At 52.4% G+C, this 25,479-nt stretch overlaps 7 protein-coding genes across 7 annotated transcripts; 2 read left to right on the forward strand and 5 right to left on the reverse strand.

The window, feature by feature from the left end:
- Positions 1–1,842: 1,842 nt before the first annotated feature.
- BDP81DRAFT_369748 (uncharacterized protein) lies at positions 1,843–5,000 on the reverse strand (the record flags this gene model as incomplete). The annotated part of the gene is made up of 3 exons (XM_060586594.1): positions 4,162–5,000; positions 3,142–4,109; positions 1,843–3,045 (listed from the first exon to the last, which is right to left on the reverse strand). The coding sequence occupies exons 1-3, from the start codon at positions 4,604–4,606 to the stop codon at positions 1,843–1,845; spliced, it is 2,616 nt and encodes an 871-aa protein (XP_060448401.1). The 5' UTR covers positions 4,607–5,000.
- Positions 5,001–7,231: 2,231 nt separating this feature from the next.
- Positions 7,232–8,761, forward strand: BDP81DRAFT_447412 (RuvB-like helicase 2; the record flags this gene model as incomplete). Its single annotated transcript, XM_060592178.1, has 3 exons — positions 7,232–7,240; positions 7,299–7,525; positions 7,585–8,761. The coding sequence occupies 3 exons, from the start codon at positions 7,232–7,234 to the stop codon at positions 8,759–8,761; spliced, it is 1,413 nt and encodes a 470-aa protein (XP_060448402.1).
- A 205-nt stretch (positions 8,762–8,966) lies between these two features.
- On the reverse strand, positions 8,967–10,391 carry BDP81DRAFT_459162 (Lin1 family protein; the record flags this gene model as incomplete). Its single annotated transcript, XM_060593509.1, has 1 exon — positions 8,967–10,391. The coding sequence occupies one exon, from the start codon at positions 10,389–10,391 to the stop codon at positions 8,967–8,969; it is 1,425 nt and encodes a 474-aa protein (XP_060448403.1).
- A 343-nt stretch (positions 10,392–10,734) lies between these two features.
- BDP81DRAFT_183797 (ubiquitin fusion degradation protein UFD1) lies at positions 10,735–12,666 on the forward strand. The gene is made up of 3 exons (XM_060582317.1): positions 10,735–10,909; positions 10,964–11,269; positions 11,347–12,666. Exons 1-3 carry the CDS (start codon positions 10,907–10,909, stop codon positions 12,190–12,192), a joined length of 1,155 nt encoding a protein of 384 aa, XP_060448404.1. The 5' UTR covers positions 10,735–10,906; the 3' UTR covers positions 12,193–12,666.
- A 534-nt stretch (positions 12,667–13,200) lies between these two features.
- BDP81DRAFT_469797 (uncharacterized protein) lies at positions 13,201–14,570 on the reverse strand (the record flags this gene model as incomplete). Its single annotated transcript, XM_060594532.1, has 4 exons — positions 13,201–13,374; positions 13,411–13,831; positions 13,878–14,357; positions 14,416–14,570. The coding sequence occupies 4 exons, from the start codon at positions 14,568–14,570 to the stop codon at positions 13,201–13,203; spliced, it is 1,230 nt and encodes a 409-aa protein (XP_060448405.1).
- Positions 14,571–16,759: 2,189 nt separating this feature from the next.
- BDP81DRAFT_469798 (uncharacterized protein) lies at positions 16,760–18,929 on the reverse strand (the record flags this gene model as incomplete). Its single annotated transcript, XM_060594533.1, has 5 exons — positions 16,760–17,073; positions 17,135–17,401; positions 17,524–17,673; positions 18,290–18,491; positions 18,764–18,929. The coding sequence occupies 5 exons, from the start codon at positions 18,927–18,929 to the stop codon at positions 17,001–17,003; spliced, it is 858 nt and encodes a 285-aa protein (XP_060448406.1). The 3' UTR covers positions 16,760–17,000.
- A 1,805-nt stretch (positions 18,930–20,734) lies between these two features.
- On the reverse strand, positions 20,735–22,198 carry BDP81DRAFT_447417 (uncharacterized protein; the record flags this gene model as incomplete). Its single annotated transcript, XM_060592179.1, has 2 exons — positions 20,735–21,557; positions 22,047–22,198. 2 exons carry the CDS (start codon positions 22,196–22,198, stop codon positions 20,735–20,737), a joined length of 975 nt encoding a protein of 324 aa, XP_060448407.1.
- Between the last annotated feature and the right edge of the window lie 3,281 nt (positions 22,199–25,479).

A 25,479-nucleotide genomic window follows, 5' to 3' on the forward strand; every position in this document is an offset into this window, starting at 1 on the left:
GAGAGACGGTGGACGGGACCTCGCGAGTAGTGTGGATTTTGGACGTGGATGGGAGGTCCAGGACATTGCCCACTCAGTGCTCACTGCCCAAGTGTGTACTAAGAGTACGGGCGGGTACCTTAGGTGTGGTAGGTACCTTTGGCGTGGAGTCTCGTACCGTGGCAGGCACCTCAGTGCTCTTAGCTTACACTGAATCTTGTATGGACGGGGAGTGGCACACCTTAGGTACTGGACTGCCCAAGTGGATGGTGCAAAGGGGAGGGGAGGAAAAGGTGGATGCCGAGCCTGACCTAGTACTCCCGCTGGTACCTCAAGGTAGGTAGGTACCTTAGCGTAGCCCAGTGAGATGGATGAAAGCCTTCACCTTAGGTACTTTACCTCACATTCACCGTGTGGTGTACATCTGTACGACAGACAACCTTACATGGAAGGCACTCACAAGTGGGATGGAGGTCAGAATCACGGCAATTCACTTCAGGTCAAGACACAATCTTGGAGGGAAGGAAACAGGCAGGATTGGCAAGGCCAGCGCAGCGCAACTACGTTATGGATGGAGGGCAAGCAAGGCAAAGACACGCGCTATCTCGCGGCGAATTCAGACCAATCAGACACCCAGATGGCAACCACTGGACGCAGATGATGCGAGACGGCAGCTGGAGGTGTGATGGGAGGTGGTGTCCAGTGCGCCAACCAGGACAGGAATTGAAAGTGCGACGTCCTGGCAATCTGGTTACCTTGCCTTACCTTACCTTACCTTACCTAGGTGAATGCCCACCCAGAGAATTGGGTGCGGCGCGTGCGTGCTCATAGCTTGCTCAATGCCCGTTTCCTGAGCCTGGAATCCAAACTTGAGCCAACATCCGCACCCAGTTGCGCGGGAATAAGGTACAGAGAAGTAACACCCTAATAATGGGCGCCCGATCTGGAAAGATCTGGCCAGGTACCCGTGCCAGTCGCCTTCCACATTGCTTACGTTATCACCCCAAGTGCAAGCAGGGACAATGGACGCCGCCTGCCTGCCCTGTGGCCCGCCTCTCATCTCAGACCGCTTGCTGGCGGGCTGCTTAGCTGTGGCCCAGCGGCGGGAATCACTGACCATGCCGGGACCATGGGGGGCCACGGGAACTTTACGAATTCAACCTAAGCCTAAGGTAACTTACCCAAGTTGCCTGTGTAGCTCGGAGGAGCCGCGCTGATCCAACGTGCAGCCATCATTCATGGCAGGATGGGGGGTTAAGAGAGGATGGGCTGTAGAAAATGTCCGATAAAGTCCCGTGACTCAACTTTGAACCGACCCCAGCTTGTCACGATTTGGGGCACGCATTGTCTTATCAACTTGTTTGTTTCGCTGTTTAAACAACCTGCAGGTACGGAGACTGCATTTGTAGAATGTACCTTGTTTACCGCGCAGACAATGTGCTTCATTGTGGCTTGCCCGAATCATGTCACACTTCAGAGCACACGCATTCTAAATCTAGGCGCTTCAGAATCCCTCAACAAAGACAACTTAGCGTCGTCACACATAACGGGTTTCTCTGAAGAGGCGTTTACGCCAGTGACAAATGTTATTGTATCAACACAGCGGATAACATGAAAACTCAAGTCGTTGCAAAATAGGCGTCTGCCATTGGCGCAGTCTCTATCTAATCTAGAGCTATGTCTGTAGGCAAGTTACCACCGTATGGTAGCCTAAGGCGTGTTTGACCACTGCCTATGAGAATATGCTCTCTTCTTTTCATGAGAAGGGTACAACTTGGTATCATAACAGGATCCATTTGCGCCGTCTTCCCTGGTATCATGCTGAACTCAAATGCCCGATGCATCAACTCCCTTTCTTCACCTTCAATGCCTGCCATTTGTCAATGCTACCGAGCTCAGTCTGCGCTTCTTATTCGCAGGCTCGTCGTTCAACTTCAACTGTCTCTCCAAGAAGTGCAGTCTCTGCTCATATGTTGTTACCTGCCTAGCCATTTGATCCACCTTGGGTCCAACTGCCGCTTCCGTAGGGTGGTATCTGTCAATGTGGTGCAGAATGGCCTGGTAGAGGCTCTCCGTTGTCAAGTTGTTGATTTGCGCGTCCACATTCATGATGTTGTGTTGCATAAAGTCCATCTTGGCCTCGGAGGCCTGCACCTTTTCTTCCGTAGTCGCAAATCTTTTCTCGATGCCGTCCAAGCGCCGGTGATCCGCCCGGGTTTCGTATGCCTGGCTTTCTAGTGCCTGGATTCGTTGAGAGTCCGCAGCCTGGCTTTCGCTTGTTAACTTGGCTGACTCGGAAATTGCCTTGATGCTTTGATCGATCATCGACAACTGCTCCTTCAATGCTTCAATCGTAAGCTTGATTGAAGCCGATTCATCAGACGCGCGCCTCTTGGCTGGTACATCTGCAGTCTTGGTTGGCTCTGAAGCATCGTGTTCCACACGACGTGGACTCTGCCTCGAGACAGCCTCAAGCACCTTGATCCGTGTATCGTAGTCCTTCAACTTCCCTTCGTAAAGGTCGACCTTCAAGTCATTAGATGGAGTCGACAGCCGGCTGTTCTCCGCACTTCGACTCGACTTCTGGTCTGATCCTTTCTCGAGCGTCTTTACTTGAGTCCAAGCAACCGCGTCCGTCGTGCGAAGCGGTGGCATTTGGCGCTCTACGATGTCGATTCGCTTCTTTACGTCCTCGATCCAATTACTGAATGTCTTGAAAACGGTGGCGTTCATGGTTGTGAAGGTTCTGACCGCCAAGAACTTGTCGCCATTGGGTGGACGTGGTATTTCCGAAGCAAGTTTCTCTATGCTCGACTGGAGCTGCGTCATTTCGGTCCTTAGTTGCTGAGCCTCTGTCTTGATTTGTTCAATGACAGATTCGAATTTCTCAACATTTTTTTTTACGTAGTCAGTGTCGGATCTGAGCTGCTGGGCTTCTGTCTTCAGGTGCTCAGTGTCAGACTTGATTTCGAGAGCGTCCTTCCTAACGGACTCTGTTTCCGACTTCAGTTGGGCTCTGATGCACTCTGCTCCGGACCTTAGTTGGGCAGTCTCGGATTCGAGCTGCTGAGCGTCTGCCTGGATCTTGTCGATATCAGAACGTTGCTGTTGAACATCTCGTTCAATGTCAGAACGTAATTGCTTGACACTGGATCGAATGACCTCTGTATCCAATCCGAGCATCCTGTGTTTGGTCTGGAGTGTAGTCACGTCGTCGGCAGCCTTCTTGCCATTTTGTTCTAGTCTTGGCAGCGTTGTCGCAATGGCACCACAACTGTCGCTGATGAGGTCGATATCCATCTCACCGAGCTTGTTGTCGTGCTCGCAAACTTGATTCTTTAGCATGGCTATTACGCTTTCGTGCTGGTCCAGAAGCGTCTTGACTTCCTTCAGTTCCTCGGCTGTTATGCCATTCTGTTTTGGTGGTGCTCGAGGTGGCACAACATCTGGCTTTGGCTCTTGCAGCCGCTTGATGGATGCACCTTGATCATCGGCTTTGGAGGTCAGAGACTGGTAATGACCCTGCAGCTCTTGAACCTTCTTTTTCAGCGTCTCATTCTCGACACCGAGAGCTTTACGCTTGGCACTCTCAACCGAGAGGGTTTTGCGGAGTTCCTCCATCTGTTTCTGCTGCTCCGCAGCTGCTTCTTTATGTTGGTTCTCGAGCGTCTCGAGGCGTGAATTGAGCCGTGTCTCGAGTCCGTCCGCAGGGCTAGGAGCAATCGAGCGGCGATCTTTGTCTTTCTGCTGCAGCTCGGTAAAAGCTTGGAGCAGAGTAGCAGCAAAAGCTTCTGCCGAAGCCTGCCACTGTTGGTCCGCATCCTTCATCTCCTTCCCCAAATTACCTAGGTCATCGGTATCCTTCTTCTCAAGCTTCCGATGGTAGTCTCTCAAGGAGGGAAATTCGGCATATTTAGGGTGCGATTGGGCATGCTCTTTCTCCCGAGCTTTTGCACGCGCCTCAACTACATCTTTCCGCAACCGAATTGCACCTTGTTCGTTACTTCGCTGAGTGAGTTGTCGTAGAGATGCGGTGATCTTGATCGTTGATGTCGTACCGTTTGCGAATCGAGGGGTCGGTGGTGCCGAAGATGCTGGTGTCGTCGAAAGCGCTGGGGGTTTCCATGGTGCTGACACAACGGTTAGTATCGGCGTCCTAAGAGAACGGCATTCTATGCTTACATTGCTCCGACCCGCGGTCGAGACGGGTGTCTATTGATATACCCGACTTGCTGTGGACTGGCGAAGAAAACGTTCTTGTCGGCGGTCCACGAGGAGGGATGGCAAGTCGTGGTCCGCTTGGCGGCACCAGCTTGGACAAGTCCGTTTGTGTTCTCGACTGGTCACGATCAAGATCCTTCATCCTGTCTCTGTCCCTGTCCCTGCCTCTTTTTCTCTCTCTGATCCGCCTGTCTGGCGAACTTGAGCGGGATGGTGAAGAACGGGATAGTGATATAGATCGTGACCGAGACCGAGATCGCGGACGGGATGGTGATCGTGAGCGACGGTTATATCGAGAGTCGCGACCACTTGGGCGGTCTCTTTCGCCACCTCTGCGATCGCTGTAGTCGTAGCCACTGTAACGACCGATGTCGTCTGAACGCCTAAAAAATGACGACGACGACATGGTTTTGAAGGGAGAAGTATGGACTCTCAATCGAAGGTCGGTCTGTGTTTGTCGTCTCCTTTCAACGTGAGATCATGTCCAGGCCGCATACTCGACAAGTAAGGCACGTTGCGGGGGGTGCGCGTAGGTCGGTAGCAAAAACGTGTTTGCGTGTACGCAGGTGGCAGGCAGGTGAGGTCAGGCAAGGTAAGGTCTTTTGTTTGCAAGATGCAAGGTGGGGTGAAATGCGTGGATGCCCATATACTTAAGAGGAAACCCCTATTGCGGGAAGGAGCGCGTCAATGTCGATTACGTCGGCTCACCTAGGGGTCTTTTTGGTGATCGTAAAGCTCCGAGGTCGAGGCTCAAAGGAAAGGAAAGTAGGGAGTACAGACAGTGACCGGAGTTGCCACTATCTGTTTTGAGGGCAGGTCCTTTTTTCACAAGTGATTTTCTCTTTCTCCTACTCCGTAGTTTTATATCTAAATCCCTGTTCTCAGGCACCTCCTGAAGTTGGGCGGTCAGTGCCGTCGCGTGCTGGAATCGCGCCCCACGCAGATCGCGCTTGCTCGGATTAGGTCGGGTCTAGCTTAATTGCATTGGCCCTGGGTGCCTGGCAACCTGGGAAGTGCAGCATTTGGGGAGCCGAGGTGGGTTGGGGGAACTTGGGATGGAAGTAATGTTCCTTGTACGGAGTACTCCGTACGGATAAGTAGGCACATATGCAAGGCTTATCAGAACGTCTCTCCAGTTACCTCACATATTCTACCACTGCCTCCGGGATGAACTTCATGTATCGTTGGTGGAACTAAGCTACTGCGACTATTCAATGCTGGCATCAGGACATAGGTGGAGACTAGAGAGCAGAAAGGAATGGATGTGGTGGAATGATATCGAAGAACGCGCAGGGGTACAACTCAGAGGAAAAAGCAAACACCAAGCGACTGTTCCATGCGTCGGACGTTATGCACCTCAGCGTATGCAGTTGCAGTGACCAGCTTAGGTACAGAGCACTTCATTCCAAGTCTAGCCCCGTAGATCTCCCACAATCTTACCTCAATTGACGCTGAAAAGGCCTCGCTGGCACAGGCTCACACGCTCGCTGTAAAAAGTGTTGCACCTTTAATTGGAGGGCCAAGACGTTCATGGTTTCGGGCTGGGGTGCATCTGCCAGTGAGGAACAATTCATGGCCGCTGTCATGTCCGATAGCGTGGGTGCGGATACCTGTAGTCCTGCTGATGCTAATTTCAACAAGTCTGGGCCACGTAGAGTTGCTTTCAAAAGTAAGAGAACATTCCATTACGTCTGCTCATCGGAACACTTCGTTCAAACCACGACTGACCCAGACGATACATCGCCTTTTCTAAGTCGGCTTTCGCGGGTTGTGATAATGCCGCGCATATCAACATGTAAGTACGGAGTACTCGGTACCTACACTAAAGATTGCTCAGATGAAAGGGACGAAGGTGTGGCGGGTGGGGTGAAGTTGTTTGCCGGCAGGACTCCGAACTAGGTAGGCACGGTAGGTAGGATGGCACCCATGCTTGCTTTTTCCGGGGTCATACAAAAACTGAACCATCACAGATTCACAGCAACTTACGGAGTACAAGGGGCCAACTTGAGTGAGGTGGGGGAGGGCGCATCCAAAAAAAGCAAACATTGCTGCTATTGTAGGTATTAGCGCTATTTCTCCCCCTCAAGTGGGACTTGACCTCGTACGTCCCTTGCTATTTTCCACCATCGCATCGGCGATGCAATTCTATTCTGCACTCGGGTACCATCGCCCCTCTTGAGCACTATCAGAAGGTCACGATCAAAAAATTATGAGGAAAGCGACCGGCGCCAAACGCGCATGGCTGGGAAAGCAATATGTACAACTTACAAGATATCACTGTTCCAAGCCAGGATCACCGCCCACCTTCAGTGTTACACGATCGAGGCCTGTTTCCCAGATAACAAATGATTTTTTGGCCTGCTTCTGGAAGCAAGCTACTCACCTGTAAGACAAGATTGTGCAGCTGTATCGTCTCGACGTCAACCAAGCTTTGCTTGCCCACGACAACAATCAACTGCATTCAGAGGTTGAACTTTTGCTCGGACACATAGCTCATGCTAATGAACAATGATCGCAACTTGCCCTGGGCTAACTGGCCACAACGGGCGAAGCTGGAGCTGCCCTGCCCAGCAACTTGCTTCAGACATCATACGAAAGTAATTCGCGGTTCAACACAAGTAGATCATCGTGGTAGTAAAGTTAAGTCAGGTGGACTTTACTCTGAACCTGATAATGTTTAAGCGCTGGCGTCGAGCCTAAAGTGAGCCTAAAGTGAGGTGGTACGGATACAGTGCCTGAATTCTGGGCAGACTTTCTAACGTCCTGGCTTACCTACACGGGCCTGTGCCTGTGGCGCCGAAGCGCTAGCCGCGCCACGCTCAGCCCGTGCAAACTGAGGTAAGCGCGTTCCCAAATTTCTGAACGCGCAAGGCCCAGCTCTTTCAGCCTTGAACGACCATTGACGAACTGCTTTTTGCGCCTCATCCACGAACATCACCTCAAGCCCGTCTACTCCCATTCGCATCCCTCAATTGCCGAAACCCAAAACCTGCGACAAGCTCCCCGAAGTTATTGGTAAACCAATCTCAAGATGGCTGCGGTATGCGCTCCTTCCCGTCTACACACACCTACGCACTAGTAGCTAACAGCGTCCCTAGCCCGTCATGACCGTCTCCGAGAGCAAGGAGCTCAAGGGCCTCAACCTCATTGCGGCCCACTCCCACATTCGCGGCCTGGGTGTTGATGGCACAACACTGGAGCCCAGAGCGGCATCTCAGGGTCTGGTTGGACAGGAGAAGGCCAGGAAAGCTGCTGCCGTAATCCTGCAGATGATCAAGGAGAGCAAGATTGCTGGAAGAGCTGTGTTGATCGCCGGCCCCCCAAGGTAAGCCTCCTCCGCATGTCTCCTTTGAAGACTGTACAATTGACTTTGCATCTCCTCAGCACCGGCAAGACCGCCATCGCCATGGGAATGGCTCAGTCCCTCGGCCCCGATGTCCCCTTCACTTCCCTCGCCTCATCCGAAATTTTCTCCCTCGAAATGTCAAAGACCGAAGCTCTCACACAAGCATTCCGCAAGTCGATTGGTGTTCGCATCAAAGAGGAGAGCGAGATTATGGAGGGCGAGGTCGTCGAGATCCAAATCGACCGAAGCGTCACAGGCGGTGCCAAGCAGGGAAAGCTGACGATTAAGACAACCGACATGGAGGCTGTCTATGATATGGGCGCCAAGATGATTGATGCCATGACCAAGGAGCGCGTCATGGCCGGTGACATCATTTCCATCGACAAGTCTTCAGGCAAGATCACGAAGCTTGGCCGGTCATATGCTCGCTCGCGCGACTACGATGCCATGGGCGTCGACACCAAGTTCCTGCAGTGCCCAGACGGCGAGCTGCAGAAGCGCAAGGAGGTTGTACACACCGTCACTCTCCACGAGATTGATGTTATCAACTCAAGAACACAGGGCTTCTTGGCCCTGTTCTCCGGAGACACTGGTGAAATCCGCAGCGAGATCAGGGACCAAATCAACACCAAAGTTGGCGAGTGGAAGGAAGAGGGCAAGGCCGAGATTGTTCCCGGTGTGTTGTTCATCGACGAGGTTCACATGCTCGACATTGAGTGCTTCTCATACATCAACCGTGCCCTGGAAGACGATCTCGCACCCATCGTCATCATGGCCAGCAACAGGGGCAACTCCCGCATCCGTGGAACCGACTACCGCAGCCCCCACGGTCTGCCCCTCGACTTCCTGGACCGTGTCGTCATCATCCACACAAGCACCTACAGCCCCGAGGAGATCAAGCAGATCATCACCATCAGAGCTCAAGAAGAGGAGGTTGACGTCTCAGCCGACGCTCTGGCGCTGCTCACAAAGATCGGTCAGGAGGCAGGCCTGCGTTACGCCAGCAACCTCATCACCACTTCTCAGTTGATCTGCGCCAAGCGCAGAGCGAAGCAGGTCGAGATTGCCGACGTCCAGAGGAGCTTCTCGCTCTTCTACGACCCGTCTCGCAGCGTCAAGTTTGTGTCCGAGTCGGAGAAGCGCCTAATCGGCAACGACGGTGCCGTCGACTTTACTGTCACTAATGGCCATGGCGATGCGATGGAGTTGAGTTAAGCGTGTTAAAGGGTCTTCCGTGTTGGGCGTTTTTGGGCAGTAAAATAGGTGGCCACCCCCTGGGACGTATGATAGATTATGTACCATAAATGTTTGAATGGTAGCATCGTGACGATGCCAGGAATGCAAGGCTTTTTTATTCATTTCATCCGTCTTTGTGACGTGGTATTACTTTTTTCGAAATGTGCTCCACTCGGCAGAACGATTATACAAACGTCGCAACCCTAGTCCAGGCGTCATCACCAACCGGCCGGAATTCAACGCCCTCACCAAAGTACCCGGCATCCTGCCATGCCTTCATCGTGGGTCCATCGTACGGCCCTTGTTTATCCGCATTGTCACGCCCATCCGTCCACCGGAACTCCCACATCCTCGAGGACAAATCCTCATCGGCGCCGTCCTTTGCCGGCTCAACCCACTGCTCGCCCGTCTCCCGCTGCCACTCGCGCACGAGCATCTCCCTCTCCTCGTCATAAATCTCGGCGCGGTCTCGACTCAGGAGCTTGTCCGCCGCGTCGGTGATGGCCTCGATGGCCTCTTTCCTCTTCTGCTGCTCAGGGCTAAGCTGGTCCTTTTCCTTGTCGACGTCCATGGCCTCCTCGCCGCCGCCGGCCTTGTTCTGCTTCTTGAGCTTCCATTTGGGTATCTTTTTGGTTTTGGGCTGCCCCTTGCCCAGCCTCGCCAGGGCCTCGAGGGATGTCTCGCCCCTTTCTAACCTCACGATGAGCGCCTTGAGTAGGTCCGTCGTCAAGATATCGTCATTCTCCATCCGTAACCTCCGCGCCTCGGCTTCTCGTTTTTCATGTGCATCCGCCGCCTTCTTCAGGTCCTTCTTACTCAACCCGTCAAGCCACTTGTCGTGCACGGCGTTCGGGTCCACAGCTTTCCTGATAAAGTTGCCATCCTCGTCGAAGCGGCCCTCCTCTTGCTCGTCCTTCATGTTAAACGCCTCGACCTTGGGCGCATTACGCTTCAGGCCGCCAAGCCCAACCTCCTCGTCAATACCCTCCTCCTGCATCGCCAGCTCTTTCTCTTCTTCATCGTCGCTGCTCTCCTCGTCGTCTAGGCGGATCTGCCCTCCGCTTTTACTGTGTAGTTCTTGGCCCTGAATCTGTGCGTCGTCAAGGAAGCGCACAGCCTTGTCCTTCCCTGCCGCCTTCGTCCCTTCCTGCGCCGTCTTGCCCTCCTTCTCTTCGTCATCGTCGTCCGCAGCAAACATATCGTCGTCCTCATCGTCATCCTCATTAACCTTGCCCCCCTTGCCGTCCGCACCGCTACTCTTGGCGTCGTAGCTATCCAGTTGGCCAAAGAAATCCGCATCGCCATCTTTCCTGCCCTTATGCTTTTCGTTCGCGCGCGACTTGAAGTTGCGCTCGTTGTCCGAGTCGCTGTCGTACCCGTCTAGGTTCACGGCGCCGCGCTTCGTCGCTCCCCCGCCGCCGCCAATGACGTCGGCGTCGAGGATGGCGTCCTCTTCTGGCGCATCGGGGGCTAGGGCGGAGGGGTTGCGGACGTCAAACTTTAGTTTCTTGGAGTCGTGACCGTCGTCTGCTTCGGCGTCGTGGTGGTGCGTTCGCGCAAAGGTTTCGCCTGCCCTTTTTGGGCGCGCTGCTGAGTGTCTGGAGGCCATCTTCGGGCTGGCTATGCGTGAGGATGTGGTGTAGGTTGTGACAGATGAGGATGCAAAGCGTGGCAAGGCTGGCTGGGCTTTGTCTTGAAAGAGCTTCTTTCTAGGTTGGCTGGATGCAGCAGCTCTAAACGTCCCGTTCTAAGTTTCCAGTAATGCATCTGAGAGCTGAGAGCGGATACCTCGAATTCCCTACAAAGTTGCATGGGCATTAAAGTATCGACCAGGGTGTCGGGCATGTCATTTTTTGGTGGAGCCCAGCCGACCTTCCAGCGGGTTTCGTCATTCATCAGTTGCCTTTGCGGCCCCACGTAGACCGCGGGTCCTCCTTCATCACACCCAAAGGCCAAAGCTACCTTCTTTCACCACCTGCGGCAGCCACAACTGCTCTGATTCAAAGAACGCTGCCCAAGTTAGCTTCCCGCACTCGAACAACAGATCGGGATTCACATTTCTCATTTTGATTTACCTCTCTCTGCTGCCAAAAAGATACTTTACTCACCAAATCGCCCACTCAGATGGTAAGGTAGCTGTCCAACTCATTAAATCGCCCCAGCTAATTCTGAGCTCCCCAGTATCGCTTCGACCCCAACGAAGCAGACATGTATAACTTCGCACGCGGTGGCCGCCGGCCGATCGTCCAGCGCTTCGACGAGTACTACCGATGCTACCCCATGGTGATGGCACCTGGACCCGAGCGACCCGACCTCAACTACGGTTCCAAGATCTTCCTGCCGCCCTCCGCCCTCGACAAGGTCTCGAAGCTCCACGTGCAATGGCCGTTGCTTATGGAGATTATAAATGGCGAGAAGGGAAAGCACTCTCACGCCGGTGTGTTGGAGTTCGTCGCGGAGGAGGGCAGAGCATACCTTCCCCACTGGGTTCGTGGTCCTATCCTCTCCATGGCCCGCGCTGGGCTGGCCGTAGCGGAGGTGGCGTTGCTAACGTGTGAGACCAGATGATGCAAACTCTCTCACTGGATGTTGGCGACATGATCCAGATCAAGACGACTTCCCTCGAGCTTGCCAAGCTGGTTAAGCTGCAGCCCCAATCGACCAACTTCCTCGATATCAGCGATCCCAAGGCCGTGCTGGAGAAGGCATTTAGGAACTTCGCCGCTCTCACCAAGGGTGACGTCTTCAACTTCGAGTACAATGACGAGATCTACAATGTGGCGGTCCTCGAGGTCAAGCCGGAGACGGACAAGATGGGAGTGTGCCTGATCGAGACCGATGTCGAGGTCGACTTTGCGCCACCAGTCGGCTACGTCGAGCCAGAGAGACAACAGAGAGGCAGCGGTACCAGCACACCCAGAAGCGGACGCGGTGGCCTCCCGGCCGGCGGTCTGCTACACAGCCAAGGATCCATGGCCCAGTCTATCAACTACGGCGCCATCGCCCCCGGTTCGGCGACGACCAACACTAAATTCTACGGCGAGGGCCAGAAGCTCAGCAAGAAGGGAAGCAAGGCGTCGACGCCCAAGCCCGCGACTCCCATCGCTGGAGCCTCAGCCAACCCGCCCGCTTTGCCCATCCCGCGCCGGAACAACAACGGTCCCATGCCTCTCCGCCTCCCGCCTAACAAGCTCTTCTTCGGCTATGAGATCAAGCCGGTCAAGACCGACGACGACAAGAAGCGTGAGCTGGAGGAGCAGAAGCGTCCGCACTTTGCGGGCCAGGGCCAGACACTTCGAGCTAAGCGCAAGGGTGAGGCTGAGGAGAAGGAGAAGGCCCCGGAGAAGAAGGGACCCGCAGAGGGGCGCAGAGTGGATAGCCGCGGCCCCAAGCCTCGAGGCATCGAGTAGGATAGCGATGTGCGGGCGAGAACATACTTGTGATTTGGGATGGATCGACTGGCGTTCGGGGGTGGGATGGGTAATCATTCTGGGCGCATGGTTTTAATTACCAGGGCAGCATCGTCTGGGACAGTCAAACGGTGATTAGATTCCCGAAAATGAAATGATTGAGATTACTTACGATTGCCGTGTCTGAGACGAAGTTCGTCAAGGAAGTGATGGCCGAAGTCAATGAGGCCGAGGGCACATGACATCAACGTGAGCAGTACTCTGACACTCATCTTGTCATCACCGCCCACGATGGCATTGTCGTAGGAATCAGAATCATTTAGCAAAAGGTCTTCACTCGTACAGCAATCGGTGTACTCAAGTTTAGCAGATTATGACTTCCATTTCTGACTAGAAAGAAAAGCTAGCAAAAGAGCAAGCTTGCTTCTATACGAGCCGATTCTGAAATCCTCCGCAAGCAATAGTCAAAGGGGCGGTAATCTCAGCCATACCCCGTCAAATCAGTCCTTTGAAACGTTCTCTCTCTGCCAGAAATCCCTTGTAATCGATGAGCCATCTGGCCCCTTCCGGCGGAAAAAACGAAACCCAAAAGCCTTTTCCCTTCCAGTTTCCGTCCATCCCAGCCTTCATTATCCGAGTATCCCCGTGGTCTCCATTCTCTCCTCCATTGCCACTCCAGATCCAATCAACCCAATGGCGGTGGTCTTTTGTTTTGGTTTTGCGAAGAAGAAAAGGCGTCCATGAGAAAAAAAGATGAAGAAAGCCGAGAAACGAACGAAAAAGCTGGTGAGAGAAGAGGAAAAGCGAAAAAAAACCGTTCCCGATGCCGAAAATATGCCAGTTTCAGTCGGACCACCTTGCCGTCAATCCCAGTAGCAAGCATGAAGAAAAAAGAGACGGTGAACGAAAACCCTTCTTTCCCAAAATCTCCCCGCCCATCATTGAAGTCATGAGAGCAGGGAAACCAAAGAGAAATGAGTTTCATCGCATACCAATCCTCATCCTCAATTAATCCAAGTCCATCGCAGTCGCGTTTGCAGCAGCCTGAGCAGCCGCCTCAGCAGCCTTCTCCTCGGCTGCCTTGCGAGCCTTCTCCTTGTCGGCTGCCTTTTTCGCGTTGATCTCCTGGAGCTGCTTGCGACCTGCCTCACAGGCGGCCAAGACATCCTTCTCGATTTTCACCTAGACAGGATTTCTGGTCAAGGTACGAGGGATGACCTTGGGGGACTGGGGAATGATGCCCATGACTTCGAAGTACTCCTCGTTGGTCGGGATGGGGTTGAGGGTCATGCTGTGGAATTTCCGAGTTAGGTCCATTTTTGAAAGTGTTGGGTGCTTGAAGAGGAAGTTGTGTATGATGTAGATGTTGAATTGTGGAAATTGAAAGCTGAAGTGTGGTTGGAACTTGGATTGTAGAAATTTGTGGGTGGAAGAGGGAAGTTTGGAGAGACGGAAGGTAGTGATGGAGGGTAGGAGGTAGAGGTGTCGAGTTTGAGGAGAAGGGTAAAGAGATAGACAGCTCGTAGTAGACGGAAGGAGGAGGCCAGGGAGAAGCGATTTCTTCCTGGTGAAGCTGGGAGAGCCACAAAAACGCCAATAAAAGCTCGGGGCCTGAAGTGTTGGGATGACAAGAATGGGTCTAGCTGAAGGTATAGAACGTGAAACAGGAATCCGTAATAACATACCTGCGAGCACGGGCACGATGACTGAAGGAGGCATTGAGGAAACGGATCTCGACCTCATGCTTGATCTCGACCTGGTCATCGGCGAGGTCAATCGGCTGTCCGTTCTCACCAGCGGCAGGAGCAGTGTTCTCGATGTTGACGCCAGTATCGTCGCCGGTAAGATCAATCTGCTGGCCATTAAGACCAGCATCAAGACCAGCAGAAGCACTGCCGTGAGTGAACTTCACGCGCTTCTTGGAGTCCTCCATGTCGGGCTCAGCATCATCACCGCCGTTGTCAGCCGAAAGAGCAAGCGAAGCCATCTCGTTGGCGGCCTGGGCCGGGCCAGAGCCACCGGCAGCGGAGGTTCTAGTCGCCCTGGTGCCGGAACCGGGGGCAGCACGTTTGCGAGAAGGAGTAGAAGCCGGAGTGATGGGCACGTCGGCGGCCGCGTTGACACGATCATTGTAAGGCTTAGCCAAAGACTTGCCGTAGCGCTGACTGTGAACGGTACTGTGGTTAGTTCTGCTAGAGACGGTATGACGAGATGGCAACTCACGCGAGGGCCGCAGAGGTAAAGTTATAACCGAGGCGGTTCATGCGGCGAGTGACGGCAGCCCACTCAGGCTTCGTACCAGCACCGGCGTTGGCAGTGGTGGCAATGGAGAGCAAGAGAGCCTTCTCGGCCTCGGCGGTCCAAGAGTTACCAGCCATTGTTGCTGATGTTGCGATGTGGAGTGCTAAGAAGGTCAGTCTCAATACGCCAGGTCTTCGATTGAGAATCGAGCAGAGATAATGAGATTCCAAGAGAGAAAGACGAGCCAGCGACGAAGGCAAGAATGATGTTTGAGAGAAGGTATGATAAGTTAGGGTGGAAGAGAGTCGTGAAGTAAAGGGGAGTGAGGAAAGCAGGTTGAGAGAGCTGATGTTGATCGCTAGGCGGTATGAACTGAAATGAGAAGCGCGCTGTATGTGTGAGGGAAAAACAAATACAGAAGCGCGTAGGATCTCGATGATGTGATGGGGAAAAAGGGTAGAGGGTGAAATATTTTGCGTCGGTCATAGTGAAAATGGATTCGAGGTGAGTTGAGACTCGAAATGCGAGATACATAACATGAGTTAGAAATAACGTACCTGGTATGCCGTATATAGCAAAGCGTAATAATGCTGATATTCTACGGTCGAAGATCTCGCTCTCTAGTCGAGGGGCTGTGAGAGGTGAGGTAGGTTGAAGAGGAAGAGGGTTGGTCAGTGGAGGGGGGAAGGGGGGGATTATATATCCTGTGTGAGAGTCAAGATCTTGAGATGCTAGAGAGGTCAAGAAGGAAAGAACTTTGAGAATCTGAGAGCTGGCATTCGCCTCAACTATGGGACGGCACTCGCCTTAACTATGGGTCGGCGGGCACTCGCCTCAAGTATTGGACGGCACTCGCCTCAAGGGATAAAGGGGTAGCACTCGCCTCGAGTTGGGACAGCACTCGCCTCAGTTTGCGATGGCACTCGCCTCGAGGGGAAACAGGATGGCACTCGCCTCAAACGATTGTGAAATAGCACTCGCCTTCACAGGTGAACAGATGGCACTCGCCTCAAAGAGTTGTGAGATGACATTGGTCTCAAGAAGGCACTCGTCTCGAGAAGTTGAGTGATGTCACTCGCCCTCAAGGTGAACACATAGAACTCGTCCAAGTTGTGAGATAGCATCTACCTCGAAGAGTTCTGGGACAGTTCTCGCCTCAAAGACTTACAAGATAGCACTCGCCTTATGTCTTTGAGAGATAATACTTACCTAAAGTGGTTTTCAGAGCACTCGCCTTGAGAAGTTTCTTAGAGATAGCACTCGCCTCGATAGGGGGAGACTCGTCACCCGACTGGAAGGTTTGAGACAAGAAGGAGAGCTGTGATATCAGATCTACACCCTCTTGACGGGTGTGATGCGGTAGTGGGAGGCTCCTATCAAATGAGGGGGGGCATGGACTTGCGCTCACATTATGATGCAGGAGAGTGAAAGGCTCAAGTAGATGACTGGGAAGCTTAGACTTTGACAAAGATTATGATAAAAGGGGTTGTAACTTGAAACAAATGGGCGAAGAAGTTGTGAACTTGGAGCAAGTTTAAGAGATAGGAGTCTAAAGCTTTTTCAAGACGAATGGAAAACATGTAGTTGGGCACATAATACAATAAGGAAGGTGAACTCTAACCAGATGAGCGGGAGCGGTGGTGGGCAGGTCTCACTCATTGCGATGGAAGAAAGTTCCGACGAGAAGGGTGCAGAGGATGAGCTGGAGATCGGACTTAAAGAAGCTGTGATGAGAAAGGTGAAAGGGATGGGCTTATGCTCTACCTTTTGTTGATGTCATTAAATCAAGTTCTGACGAAAACGGTGAAGGTCATGGGCTTCTTGTTCCTTTGTGGTACGATGAGGAAAGTAAAGAGGATGAGCTTGAGTTTGAACAGCCAGTAATCCGACTTTGTGAAGTTCTGACGAAAAGAGGGGGATAGATTAGACTTATTTTTGCTTCGTAATGAGACGAGATGACCCTCCGATGGAAGATACTAACCAGAGAAAGCATACTGGAGGGCATGTCCTGTTCCCAGACTCTGGTCAATGGGAGGTGGTGGTGATGTCGCTCGTCTGGAACTGAGAGATCAGGTACCTACTACCTGCCATGGGCTCCTTTCGTTTGGCAAATGCATACGTAAGAGAGATGGAAATTTCTTGTCGGAAAGCCATGGCGACTGCTTGTCAACTACACTGCCAACATACAGGCAAGACACTGAGTGATATGAATATAGGAAATCAGGGGGTGGGGGTGGGTGCGCGGAAGTCATGGGAGATTCCCAGGAATTCAAGAGGTGCGAGAGTATGGACTTGCGGGAAGTAGTTTGAGAAAGCAAATGATCTTCTCAATTCTCAATGTAGCTTTTCCGAATTCTCAGGTATCTCATAACCTGTGTCAAAATGCTTTGTGCAGTAAGGTGAATAGCTTCCAGACCTGAGCCAATCCCAATGATCTTCAAAATTGCCAACCCCTCGTATCACTCATCCAAGCCTGCCATATCAAACTCCAGAAAAGCCAGTAAACCGTCCCAGAAATGCCATGTTGCTGTGGTCGAATCGATGTGTTGGGGGGTCGAAAGATGCATCTAGATGTCGTTGTTGACGGGGACGAACTTGGTGCTGGTGGCCTTGGTGTCCTCGTGGACTTCATCCTTCATGCTTTTCCGTCCATGTGATTAGTGAAATGGAATTAATGCCATCGGATTTTGGTTCGGCTTACCTGGGGCGCGCAGGGGTGCGCGGCTTCTTGGGGGGAGGAGCCTCCTGCTCCTCCTCCTCATCCGCCTCATCCTCCGAGTCCTCCGAGTTGACCTTGGCCTTAGACTTCTGGGGAGTCTTACGCTTCTTTGGGGTGGCGGCCTTCTTTGGGGTGGCGGCCTTCTTGGGAGTGGCGGCCTTCTTCTGAGGAGTCGCAGAGCTAGACGCCTCGCCGTCGCCACCGTCGCCAGCGGTGAGCTCCTTGCGATGGAGCTTCTGTATGTGCTGCCTGAAGAAACTTGTTAGCATCTAGAATAAATCCGAAATTTTCGAGAAGAAGAACGTAGTAAAAATTTGGACAGAAAACGGGGAGACGAGGTAAGGGAGATATTGAAAGTGGGCGGAAAGTACAAGACAGCGTTGGAGTTGTAGACATAGCCCTTGGCATGGACTATAGGAAGAACGCGATCCCAGTCCTCCTTGGAGGGCTTGATGACCGACAGAAGCGCGACCAGAAGGTCAGATCGGGCCTCATCGTTCCACACGGTGACTGGAGCCATCCTGATTGGTAGTGGTATGAAAGTTGTAGTGTAAGATGGGCGATAATGAAATAGGCGGGCAGGAGTGATTGATGTTGAGAGGGGGAAGGAAGAAGAAAACTGAAAGGCGCTTGGTCTGGGGATATATATGGAGCGTGGCAGGAAGGAGAGTGCTGGATAGGCAGAAGTGGGAAAGACCAAAACAAAAAGCATGGGAAGGCGCACTTCAAGGCAGAAACGGTCATCGTATGACCGACTGAGTGAAGCTCGCCGATGATGAGTGAGTACTGATCAGCGGATGGAACCATCGTCTTGACCATAGCGACCAAGATCTGCTGGTCAATCTCAGCTGTCCACCGCATCATTGGGCGAGACATATTCCGAAGGGATGTAGAAGAAATGAATGTGACTTGACGTGATGAAAGTTGGTAAGAGGGTAAACAGTTGATGTGATTTGATATGAATCGGAGTGAATATGAGTCGGGTTGATTATGAGAGGTGGAAGAAGGAAGAGATACAGGAGGCCGAGAGGTGAGAAATAAGCAAGAAGCGCAGGGTGAGGGAAGAGGTAATCGCCAGAGCGGAAGAGAGGGCAGGAGGTCTCGGTCTGAGCAACCAGCAAAAGGGAAGATACACACCGAACAGCCTCCCAGGTGATATCCGTGAAGCCATAGGCATGGATCTTCAGGATGACGGAGTCCTTAGCTTCCTTCGTAAGGCCTTCGCCCTTGGCAATGCTATGGAAGCCCATGGCAAGAGCCTCAAGGAGGGCCGGATTGGCCCACTTGCCGCCGGGAGCAGACTTCTCAGACATTGTGATTGCGTTCGTGTAGTGTTTGGCTGGTAGATGGAGAAAAATCCGTGGAATGTGGAAAAAGGGTTGTGTCAAGGAAAGATGGTGGAGCTGACAAGATGGGTGTGTAAAGAAGGGGATGAGAATGGTATCTTGAGGCACCTGGATCAGGCAGCGAAAGCGACAGACGGGCTCCCGGGTTGACAGAAAAAAACCGCCAGGAGGGGCAGGTAGCAAAAGCGCGCCATAACAGAAACCATACGAAATGAAACAGCAAAAAAAATAAAAATAAAAATTTGATTGTATACATACCGGATACCATCCCAGGTAGTGTCCTCGAAGCCATCGCGATGGAGCTTCGCCTCAACACGGTCCTTGGCCTCCTGCGGGAGACCGCCATGCTTCAGCTCGCCGTAGAGTCCAAGGACGAGGCTTTTGAGGAAGGCCGGGTTGGCCCACTTTCCGGTCGGCTTGTTGTCAGACATTGTTGCGATGTTGTTCTTGATTGTTGATGATGATGAGGTTGCTGTTGATGATAGCAAGACTAAATAGCCCTAGGAAATGCTGTTCTGAAACTGTTTTTTGGGTGAGGAGATCACGAAGATTTTGTGATGGTTGAGGAGGAGAATCTTGTAAGGTGTAAAGAAGAAAAAGAAATATTGCTCTCCAGGTCGTATCTTAAGGGGATTATATAGAGAGTCAAGAAGGCCGGTTCCTCTCGCCGGTTGGTACACAAGCCGGCATTAAGAACCCAAAGGGCGAGAGCCATCTGACTGCTTACTACACGGACGAGAGCAGTACAGATAGAGCCTCACTCGTCTGAACACTACCTCGTCTGGATGTATGAACCGTCTCAAAGTAATCAATCGTTCGAACATGAGACGAGAAACCCAAAGAGAAGGCACATTCTTGCTGCTTGCTTAAGAGAGTCCAAAGGGCGAGAGTATCCTGAGTAAACAGGACTTAAAGGGCGAGAGCCTTCTGACTACTCAACTACATAGCCTAGAGTAGCATCAAAACTCACTCGTCTGGAAACATCCTCTTCTGAAAGTTTGAACCGTCTCAAAGTAACCAATCGTCCGAACGCGAGACGAGAGACGAGAGATTCAAAGGGCAAGAGCATCCTCAGTCGACAGAACTAAAAGGGAGGGAGGAGCCTTCTGACTACCTGCCAAGAGTCCTAGATCAATGAAGATTCTCACTCCCGCCGTCTGATCACAACCTCGTCTGAATGTGTAAGCTGCCTCAAAGCAGTCGTCTGAATGCCAGACGAGAAAACCCAAAGAGCAGGAGCATCCCTACCGCTTGGTACACATTACTTGAATGGCGAGAGCCTTCTTGCTGCTTGAGGGAAGCCAAAGGGCGGGAAAATCCTCTCCGCTTGGTAGATAGAGCCTAAAGGTCGAGTGCCATCTTACTACCAAGCAAACAAGTTGTTGCGGGGGGCCCATAGGCCGAGAGCCTTCTCGCTTCATAATGAAGAGAACTCGGGGGTGGCAGGAGTCTCTTGGTGAACAAGCTGGCATGAGGAACCCAGAGGGCGAGAGCCTGTTGGCCCCTTGAGAAATTAGTTGGCGCTAGAATTCTAAAGGGCGAGAGCCTTGTTGCTTCGTGCTGAACAGAGCCCAGAGGGCGGGCGCCTTCTCACCTCTTTGTGAACAAGTTGATATGTGGAACTCAGAAGGTGAGAGCATTCTAGATGTCTTCGCCTTCAAGCATGCACCTACCTTGGTTGTTACTCAGCCCAGGTATAGGTCAGCAGAGTGAGTCGACCTGCCTCTGCGTGTGGACATGGTGTGTCTCAGTGCATCAGTTGAAGTCTCAGTTGTTCCAGAAGGCAGTAGAGGTTTGTCAAAGGAAAGGATGAACGGCACTCGCTCTCGAGTCTGGGCTGCAAGCATCTCAATGAAACAGATGACAGGTAGAAAGAGCCGGCAGGTTCTGGCAAGTTTATTCTTCGTAAGACCTAGTACTCTCGATAGAAACACCCGGTCAACGCCAGTCTGGCATATGTCCTTTATAAGTCGAAGGATCAAAGACAATGGAAACACCCAATCAGTCCAAACTCCAAGCACCTCGTCGTGTTCATAATCTCGCTCCTGATGCCGCTACCGCTTTGATGCATAACGCCTTGGCCTAACAAAACTGATGGGGTGGAGGAATGTTGACTAGCTCGGATTCACAGGTTTGAAGCCTAGTCTAAATCAACGAATTCGCCGAATTCGAATGTCATCGCTGCTTCTGACGCCGCCCTTGCCGCATAAGCTTTCAAGCGGGCCGAGTGCTGTTCCTATGTCTCGGGACCATAAAAGGAAGTGTGCGGGTCTTCTGAACCGGTCAAGCCGGCTGTGGGATACTCGGAAGTGTAGCCATCAGAAGGGGCTTCGCTGTGCGCAGCCAGAGCTAATACAGCTTCGTCATCGACAAGAGAATGGTCATGAGCAGGGTTGTCGAGCTTGATTCTCTTGGCATTAGGGCCGTCTTGTTCGTCATCGTTGTCGTCCTTGAGAGACAGGTCGAGAGTGTCGTCTTTTAAGGGAATATCGAGAGACTCCGATATGTCAAGACCGTCGGTCATCATGGACGTTTCCAATTGCGTCTGGTCATCTTGTAAAGGATCCTCGTGACTGGGCTGGTGCTCGGGCTGGTGCTCGGGCTGGTGGTTGTGCTGAAGATCGGGCTGAATAGTGGACTGAAGATCGGACTGAAGGTGAGGTTGAAGGTCGGACTGAAGTTCAGGTTGAAGATCGGTGGTGATATCAGTCTGAAGGTCGGGTTGTATGACTGGTTGAGGTTGGCCAGCTTGACCAGCTTGAAGATCTTGAAGTTCTTGATCGGGTTCAAGTTGATCGGGTTCAAGTTGATCGGGTTCAAGTTGATCGGGTTCAAGTTGATCGAGTTGACCTGGCTGACTAGGCTCGCCGGACTGATTAGCCAAGGAGGCGATGGCAAGCTGCGCAGTTTGCTGAGGTTGCTTCTTGGGCCTCCCACGACCTGGGCCTGGGCGGCGAGTGATTGGATTCGTTGTTGGATCGACCTTGCGAGGGTTGTCAGGGCTACCTCCATTCGTCTCAGACTTGTGCTGGGCACGACGAAGGCCCTGGAAGTGTTGTCTGCGTTGTGTTAGTTACTGTAAGCAGAACTAACCAAGGAGGCGTGTTCAATATGAGAAAATGAGAAACTTCTGGTGAAGCGAACTCGATGGTCAAGCCATCCCAGCTACAGAAGCGCATCTAATTGCCTGCAGTGAAACCTTGAAAGGAAGCTGAAATGACGTGATAATTTCGATGTCCTACGGAAAGTGCGAAAGGACTCTCGGAGGCAGTCCTCGCCTTGATCCTTGATTTCCACAATAGATCATACAGGTACACTCGGGGGGCAGGAGGGAAACAGAGAAGAATGAGCACTAAGAAGACTAAGAGAGGATACAGAGCGGGGAAGTGCAGATGGCAAAAAAATGGTCGGCGCAGAAGTGAAGGCGCGTAGGTACGCGCAATTTCTCTGAAAATAACGAATCGCAATGACGACGCCTTCATGTGCTGCGGATGAAGTTGCGAGTAGGTCGGAAGGATGGACGTGAAAGAGAGGCGCGCCAAACTCACCTACAGCCTTCATTGGTGAAGCCGTAACCCAGTGTGCGCATGTGGTTGCCGATGGTGGTCCATTCCGAACCGCTGATGACGCCAATGTTCTTCACAGACAGGATGGTAAAGAACAGATCCTTGTCGGCCCTGTCATTCCAATTTTTATTCATGGCGAATGCGACGGATAATGTCGGCGATTCGCGTGGATGATACGGTTAGTCGTGACTTATACGATTGAAAGTGGATGTGAGTTGGTAGCTATCTTTTGCTGTCGAGGATGAGAAATTGGTAGTGTGCTAAGCTCGAGAGAACGATGGGTCGAAGGTGGTTGGGGGGCGCGAGACAGCAAAGTCAAGGCGCTGGGTTTTGAGTGGCTCCCTGGCGCGGTTTAACGTTTCGCCGGGCAAGAGCTCGACTTGCATGCACCTTTGCAAAACCTCAAGACCCGACAGGAAACTACAAAACTCTGGGGATAGATTCCGGAACAGTTTCTCAGAGGAAGTGTTTCTTTTCAGCTGATTATGAACATGTTTGGGGAGGCTATCATCGAAGAGATATCGCGGCCAAAGACGCCTACAAGACCGCGAGCGGATCTTCCGAAGGACTCCCATGTGCAGAATCCCCGGCGTTTAGCCGTTCATCAAGCGAGCTGCGGCACCCTGCAGGTAGGTTAGCGGCAAATGACGGCGCCCTCCCCAGTGTCGTAGTGTCCCGTCGCAGTTGGGCAGACGATTAACGGCTTCCATTCTCTATTCTCTCACTGTCCTGCCCAGGCTTCGTCTGCTCTTCCAACCAGTTGTCTTGTGAATATCACACGTTCCATACCAAAGACCTGAGCGATTGCGCCTTGCTTCATACGATTCGGCATGTTATTTTCTGCACGGAAATCGTTTTCATGAGCTGCCTGGTCAGTCGTGCAGTGACGGCTGTGCGTTCAGTATTACATGGGTTCGTGAGACACGTCGATTCTGGCCCGCTGCCCGCCTGCAGCTGACTCGATTGGCAATGATAGCGTATCTGTCAAATGCCTGATTGCAAGACATGGCCGGCCGGTGTGAGGTAGGTAGCCTCCCGAATACCTAGTTACTCGTAGTTCAAGGGAGGTCAACCGTCAAGCTCGGGGACCAATGGTGCAATCTGTCTCGCATGCGCCTTAAGCCGCACACTGGACAGATGACTGAAGAGGCAACTTCAATTGTGACTACTGAGTTGCGTGAGGCGATCATATTGTATGGTCTCTCTGTGAAAACGCGCAATTTGCTCCAATGAGGATGAGAATCAAGGCAGCTTGCCTCTGTGAAGCTTCTCCCAAACAGCCGCGGGAGGCCCCTTCATCCAGGTTCCCTGTCGCAATCGCCGCTTTACTCTCCCCTCACCATCTCAGGCCGGTTGTGGTAGGTGTGGAGAACGGGCGCTGACAGACCTCAGGCAGCAACTGCAGGTGGATCCGTGGGCGATGCGCAAAGTGGGTCTGGATGACACATCACGTGGTTTCGTGGGAATATTGCGAGGACACAGTGCCCCCTCGGAATCGCGAGGCGCGTCTCCAGACCACTTCACCCGATCCCACCAACTTCATCGCGTGCCGTCTACGACACCAAACAGGTCTTTGGACGACATTTTCATACATTTCATGGCTTCAATATGCGCCCTGACATTTTGTCGCAATTTTTTCTCGTCTCCAAAGTGCTTTTGCTCGTTGGACGAGTAATCCGATCTTCAATTGCCAAACTGGACGGTCATCTCGATTGACCCCTCCCCTCGCCGGCTCGCATCACCAGCACCCGACGGATGTCCCAGCCAGACACGAAATTGAGATTACGACAGTATGATTGACTGGAGCACGAATCCAGGGGGCACTAAACCGGGCCAAGAGGCTCAAACTCTGTTTGCCATTATTCGCCGTATCCCGCATCACAGAACTCCGTCGCTGCAAGCTTCGCCAACCTTGTGGTTACTAGCAGGTTTACCCCTACCTTAGGTGCGCAAACTAAACCCGGGTGTTCGCAAGCCAAGTATACGTATCAGAAGGCATCATGCTGCGTCGTCACAGGTATTCTGTCGACCGCCTGCTGCGTAAGTTTGTTTGACGACTCAGTGTGGGAAGGCCGCCAATGAATAGTGCGCGAACTGGGAGCTGCAACATGGACATAGCCAATCGCCCCAACCCCCTCCATTTCCGAAGCTACCTTGAACTAAAGTACTCGAAGAGTGAGTCACACATCCATACCGCATACCTGTCTCATGCCATTAAGATCCCTGTTCCGTTTCCAAGTGGTCCGCTGGGCGTTCCTGGATCTTGCATCGGGATGGGGGGCCCATTCGACCGACGAAAAAAAGTTCCCCCTGCAAGACACAAAAAAAAAAAACGACCCAAAAACTGCGTGTCAATTGACGAGTCAATTCTGCCTGCAAGTGCAAAAGGGTTGATATCAATTAGTGCTTGCATGTCGGTGGACACGCTAGGCGACACACCTTGCAATTCCTGGCCTTCCGCTCAAACCTTCATTCGTCGGAGAGAGTCAAGTCGACTCCATCACGTCGGATAAGTAAGTGCAGGGGAGGGATCTGCGGACACCGAAAGGCAAAAAAAAATAAAAAAAATTTGAGAGAGAAAGACGGGCAAAAAAAAAAGCTAGGGAATTCAAACCACTTTACGCGCAAATGACACGGCCCCGCGCCGCGACACACCTCGACCCTCTCTCTTAGCTCCCCTCCACCATTTTCATCAGCGCTCGAGTGAGCAGGGCAGCCATCAAAAACTCCAAGCCATTGGATCCCAAACCATCCCATCCCGCCCATGGATGCCATGCACTTGCGTCTGCGCCTCACCACACCTCACCTACCACACCACATCATCTCTCCACACCCTCCACAAACGTCACACCCCCCTCTTCCTCTCACTCAAGGACATGCGTCCCCGTCAAAGCCTGCCGCCGTAACTCCAGGCAACAAGGGACTATTTTGATTCCTTGTGTCTCAACCAAGGGGTTTGCCACTTTTACACCTCAATAAAATGTCGGCCCAAGCGCAGCGGCGTCTTCCCTGAAAGCATCTTCGTTCGACTTTCTTTTTACTCATACTGTACAGATGCCAGCGCCAGCTCCAGCTCCAAATCCACAACTACTTACCCCATCGAGGTTCGGTACCAGCATCAAGCCGACTTGCATGCCCATTCCCTTTAGTTCCATGGTCCATGGGCACTCTCCAAAGCACCTATAACTACCGTTGATGTCCCGGGGGTTGTCTGGCTGCCTTCTGACGAATCCTCCTTGTCTGCCTCTTTTGTCCGCCTCACCTTCATTGACCACCCACACCAACCGGTGACTGGCCTCGTCTTCAGTGGTTGCACCATTTCCAGATCACAACCTGCTGACTTGGATGCCATATATCTGGGCTTCGCCTTGCCTCACCAATCTTCACAGTGACTCATTTCCACTACTTCAACTCC

The sequence above is a fragment of the Colletotrichum phormii genome (genome assembly GCF_030913505.1).
Source record: "Colletotrichum phormii strain CBS 102054 chromosome Unknown BDP81scaffold_5, whole genome shotgun sequence".
In the NCBI taxonomy this organism is placed as follows: Eukaryota; Fungi; Ascomycota; class Sordariomycetes; order Glomerellales; family Glomerellaceae; genus Colletotrichum; species Colletotrichum phormii.